The sequence below is a fragment of the Gymnoscopelus braueri genome (assembly GCF_963280865.1).
Source record: "Gymnoscopelus braueri genome assembly, chromosome: 14".
Lineage (NCBI taxonomy): Eukaryota > Metazoa > Chordata > Actinopteri > Myctophiformes > Myctophidae > Gymnoscopelus > Gymnoscopelus braueri.
The window spans coordinates 51772811-51778787 of record NC_137619.1 but is presented as its reverse complement, the minus strand read 5'-3'; the positions used below and the strand labels follow the sequence as shown (position 1 = coordinate 51778787).

General features: G+C 44.2%; 1 protein-coding gene across 1 annotated transcript; it reads left to right on the top strand.

The window, feature by feature from the left end:
- Positions 1 to 237: 237 nt before the first annotated feature.
- Positions 238 to 1479, top strand: LOC308100696 (threonine aspartase 1-like; the record flags this gene model as incomplete). The annotated part of the gene is made up of 1 exon (XM_080449765.1): positions 238 to 1479. The coding sequence occupies one exon, from the start codon at positions 238 to 240 to the stop codon at positions 1477 to 1479; it is 1242 nt and encodes a 413-aa protein (XP_080305891.1).
- Positions 1480 to 5977: the final 4498 nt, after the last annotated feature.

The window sequence follows — 5977 nt, the reverse complement described above, 5'->3', positions numbered from 1 at the left end:
TTTGTATCACTAGCCTTCTAATGCACAACAAGGGTAGTTATCACGTTCCCCCCACAACATCTCTGAAGCTGATTTGTTGAAACACCTGCCCATATATGGTTGAAACACCTGCCCTTATATGGAGAACTCTCCCAAGTTGGTGTGCCGTTAATATGATGTCATAGACTTCACATACTCAGATAAAGGGGTTAGTGGTGCAAACCCTAACCTGCTGACAACGGATACTGCAGCAGTTTAATGGAGTCTGCAGGTGAACCTTGTCCTCCTCTGGTCGATGCGTGCCTCGGTCAGCAGGACACAGCATCGAGCAAGAACGAGAGACCAACACTCCTGGGTGGATTTGTGTTAGTGCATGCAGGGGCAGGGTACCATTCTGAATCCAAAGCCAAGGAGTACAAGCATGTGTGCAAAAGAGCTTGCCAGAGAGCCGTGGACAGACTCAAGGCCGGTGCTCTTGCAGTAGAAGCGGTGGCGGCGGCGCTGGTGGAACTCGAGGACTCTCCTTTAACGAACGCCGGGACCGGCTCCAATCTGAATCTGTCAGGAGAGATTGAGTGCGACGCCAGCGCCATGGATGGGAAGTCGCTGCGTTACGGAGCCGTGGGCTCCGTCGGCGGTATTAAAAACCCAGTCTTAGTGGCAAGTCGTCTCCTGAGCGAAGCACAGAAAGGAACGCTCTCAGCCGGAAGAATACCCCCCTGTTTGTTAGTAGGACGAGGAGCATGCGATTGGGCCGTTAGCCACGGAATACCACCGTGCCTGTCAGAGAAGATGGTCACTAAGTTCAGCTTATCGGCGTATAAGAGGAACAAACGCAAGATGGAGTTGGCAGAAAAGACGGACACAGATCCTCCTAACCACACCAAGAAAGGACGACGATCAAACGAGAAGGAGCGGGAGGAGGAGGACGGCTCTGGGTGTCTGGACACGGTGGGGGCCATAGTTGTCGACCAGGAGGGAAACGTGGCTGCTGCCGTGTCCAGCGGAGGAATCGCCATGAAACACCCAGGCAGGGTTGGCCAGGCTGCTCATTACGGATGTGGCTGTTGGGCTGAGAATGCTTCGAAGCAGACCTCCTCTTACGCCACCGCGGCCAGCACCTCAGGCTGCGGAGAGCATCTCATCCGCACCATGTTGGCCAGGGAATGCTCCGCTGCCATGCGGTCTGAAGAGGCCCACCAAGCTGTACTGGAGGCCATGCAGAACAAGTTCATCCGTTCACCCTTCCTGGCCGGAGAAGAGCGTGTTTTAGGTGGGGTCATTGTGCTTCGCCGCTCCATAGAAGCCCTTGGAGACGCCCAGACTGCACTGGTGGAGTTCCTGTGGAGTCACACCACAGAGAGCATGTGTGTTGGCTTCATGTCTGCCCAGGATAGCAGAGCCACCGCTCACATATCCAGACTGCCGCCAGGCGCTATTCCTGGTCAGTCCCTGGCTATCGAGGGCGGTGTGTGTCGACTGGTGAACACGATGGAGTGAACCACACCTGTGGGCTCCTTTGCCTCTCCATATAGTTTTTATTATTTTGTTATGTTTATTTATTTTATTTGGGTTTTTAACGTGGGTTTGCTAAGTATTATTTATTAATTATTATGTATTATTATGAAAAAGGCTTCTTTTTAGTTTAGTTTGTATTATCCATCCATCCGTCCGTCCATCCCGTCAGCTGTTAACTCTTTATTATGTTTTCAGTTGCTTGATTTACCATAAAATACTACAAATGTTTATACTTTTATGTGAATGTAAGGGAAGAACAAAGTATCCTGTAACCTTGAAGTTTTAAAGTAAATATACTCATCCAAAATATAGAGAGAATAAAAACAACATTGGCCGATGGGGAGGGAGGACCACGGTCATGTTACTATGAATCAGACATAACCATAAACAAACCTGATACGCCCATATATAGGCATATAATATGGAGATCCGGTTGTCCAGAGCCACAGATCCGACCGCTATGACCTAATGGTCATGCCAATATATGGGCATATACTGATGACATCAGGGATCTCCATATATGGGCATAAAAGGGACACAGGTAGAAAGACAGATACAGAGATCTCCATATATGGGCACAAAAGGAACACAGACAGACGGGTACAACGGGTACTCTGACTTTTGATTGATTGATTGAATGTTTTATTAGGCAAAAAAATTATTTATCACAATTACATTTATAATAATACTTTGTCTAAAGGGTCTGTCCAAAAAAGTCCTTGCGGCCTTGTTTCCATTGGGGTCCTTTGGTATGACAAAGCCCCCGACGTAGGTGTGAGGGCGGCCCGAACTCTAGATGTGAGGGTCGCAGAGCGGCCCAAACCTCTAGTAAAATGGATGTTCATAAATGTATGAAAACAAAACAGACTAAATAGGGAGAGGCAAGGTTCTGCCCAACAGCAACGACAGGCATTAGATGTATTGATTGCTAATGGCATCATCCTGTTTTCTTTGCAGAGAAACATACACTGTTATGCAATAGTCCTTTAATGTCTATATATTCAAGCTCCCCTTGTACTTTTAGAACGTGCTCTTCGAATACATTTAAACAGATGTCACGTGACTGTTACCAGGCAGTCACAATCATCGATCAGCTGGTTGTACATTTAGCTGCCATCTGTGTCCTTGCAAAGATCTTACCTCTGAAAGAGATCATTGGGCTCACATTGATGCACACCTGAAGAAAGAATATGTTTTTGGATTGCAACTTTCAAACAGATATCTGTGGAACGTTTAAATCTCATTGGAGCAGAAAACATAATCCTTATTCTTCATTCAGTTTTAAACCAGATACTGTGACAACTACCACAACAGTTGACCAAGAATCTGCAGACAATGCTGTTGATGATGTTGTAGGTGACCCATGCTCTGATGTACAAGCAGATTGTAAGATTGCAATACTGATGTCACAGGGCATTTGATTCAAATACCAGAAAGTTGAGAAAACTCCAAAATGAAGGATGCAAGACTGGCTCAGATAATCATTCTTATTTATTGGGAACGCTTGACGCGTTTCGGCCTCAGCCTTCCTCAGAGCAGATTTTAAAAAGGCACAGGGCAGTTAGTTCTCAAACTTTTTTTTGTGCCAAGGTCCCCCCCCCCCCATGCCAGGGACCCCCAGAAGAGAAGATTTACAAGATTTTACAGCCATGAATCCAGTTCCCAGCATGCTAAAGTTCCCAAACTTTCTAGGTGCTCTTAGACGGCCAATAGGGACAGGCTGTAATTGTGTAAGCCCCACCCCTCTGGGTTCCCTTTGGCTGCGGTTTAAACAGCCATAACTCCAGTTCACAGTACGCTAAACTTCCCAAACTTACTAGGTGCTCTTAGACGGCCAATAGATACAGGCTGTAATTGCTTAAGCCCCACCCCCTCTGTGTTCCCATTGGCTGGGCTTTAAACAGCCATAACTGCAGTTACCAGCATGCTAAACTTCCCAAACTCGGTAGGTGCTCTTAGACGGCCAATAGGGAAGGCTGTAATTGCTAAAGCCCCGCCCACTCCGTGTTCCTGTTGAGCAGCCTTGAAACGAATGGACAAGGATTCAACATCGTTCCTCGAGTTCATATAGCTTAATGAAATTAACTCATCAAATGCACCACTCACTTCACACTGGGTGTCATGTTTCATCATTACTAAGACAATAAATCACAAGAATAGGACTTACAGATGTATAGTCTACCAGACTTTTCATCTAGAAATGAGAGCTGCACATAGCTTTGTTGTATGGTCAAACAGTAAGTGAATGAGAGGAAAAACTAAGTATTGTCGTATCTGACCATAAGGAACCGGCAGAAAAAATGTCCATATCCAGGGGCGGGGAATAACCAGTCACGGCTCAGACCAGAGTTTTCCTTTCTCAACAATTCAATTTATTGTCAGAGTTCTTTAGCAATCCATACATTCGAGTCAAATCAACATATAGCACATCTTGTCCATAGAATCTGCTTTATTCTGTTGAACGTGGCATCCGCTTACTTGTCAATCACGGAGCCCCGTTCTCTTCAAATACAAGTCATTATATACCAAAACATTTATTACAGATATGACTACCTTCTTCCGCCTCAGTCAATCACCAGTGAGCTTTGTCAAAACAATAGACTTAGGCCGCCTTCTTCTCACAGGACAATGAATTAGCATCTGCCTTGATTTGAACACATGACATTATTCCCTTAAACCTTAAGACTGTACTTTTCCATATGCTCACATTATAACAATATTATTCAACATTTTATTAGCTTCGAAATAAGTCTAAACATTACCATAGCTGACGCTGTATGAATGATCTAGATAGTTAAAATTACTTAACACTCGCGTGACTAGCCGGTCAATCTGGACGATTTTGAGAATTTAAAGTGGATTATCTTCTCTCATGAAGCTCTGAGGAAATTCCCCTTTCATGACTTTTCCTAACTATTTGATTCAAATCATCTGTTTTTTTTTCTTCTGAAACGTATTATAAATATGAAATTAGCCCCATATATATCCCAGTCGTTATATTTCGGCTAATTTGGCCGCACTCACCCTCTCTCCCCCAGGGAAGAGCAGTTGACACCCCGAGACCCCCCGCAGACAGAGAGAGAACTGCTGCGCAGCAAGTCTATGTTGCCATGTCTGCTTATTATAAGCGACTTTGGGCTTGTTTTTCACGTCTTTCTATTATTATTATTATTATTATTATTATTATAATTATATATATAATTACATTATAATGGTAATAATTGTCTACTCCACTACAGCTCAGAGGCAAATCTTGTACTTTTACTCCACTACAATTATTTGAAAACTTTAGTTACTAGTTACTTTGCAGATATAAATATCTTTTCATACTTGTTTAGATTAGAGCTTCATGCATGTCCTTTTGTAAATTATTTTTTATTAGGTAAATATTTATATAGAAAGGTCTAACCAGGTACTGGGGTTGCAAATTAGCCTCGGCTATAAACCCCATTTACAATGCTTTACAATGTTTCATGTTTTTATAACTTGACTCATTGTTTTTGTATTGTCCTTGTCAAATAAACATAAATAATAATAATAAAAAGGACTCGCACATCAAATCACAAATCATGATGACATATAGGAGACAGACAGAAATACACTGCAACATTTTCATAGACCTGACTGCTTATTTCTCTCTCAGAATTTGGCAACCCATTTTCAACTCTCACTTTCATTGCAAAGCGTGGAAAAAGATCAGATCTACAAGCATACAGCTTGTCACGCAGCAACTGTTTTGTGCTTGTAGATCAGATATGTTGCGCAGGATTGGGCACATGTGTGAAGCATACCGATGTGTTCGCTACAGATCAGATTTTATAATGCTGCGCCAACAGATCTGATCTACAAGCATAGGGCTCGTCAGGCAGCGACTGTTTTATGTTTGTAGATCAGATATTTAGCGCAGGAGTAGAGCAGGAATGAGCACATTTGTGGAACATAGCGATGTGTTCACTTGTTGCGCTGACAGGGAGGTACAGAGTTAAAAATAATAGAGAGGGCACCTGAAATCTCCTCCCATCCACTTGCATTGAGTTGCTCACCCAGCGCATGGGCCTAAATCACCCCTTCTTCCGGGTTGGAAATTTGGTGGGCGCGGCCTATTTAGGGCCTCAGTGCGTCACAGAGGTGACGCGTTTTGCGTCACAGAAGCGCGCAGCCCCGTGCGCACGCTCGCGAGTCGAGCCCATTGGTCGAAACCGTTTTCGCTCGTTCATGTTGAGGCCCCAGGCCTGCAGTACCATGAATGGCCAGCATGTCCATTTGGCTTCAATGAAACCACTGGGTTCTGGGGGCTTGCAGGGAGGAGGAGAGGAGCCGCTTTTGTCAGCGTGGACAGCTGATAGAACAAGACGCTTTACGCTCAGGCAATAATGTGAATATTATTATTAATAATAATAATATTGGTTTGTCAAGAGATATCCATGTGTTTTGGACAATGGAGATGTGTCCGTGTCAAATCTCAGCAAATGCAGATACA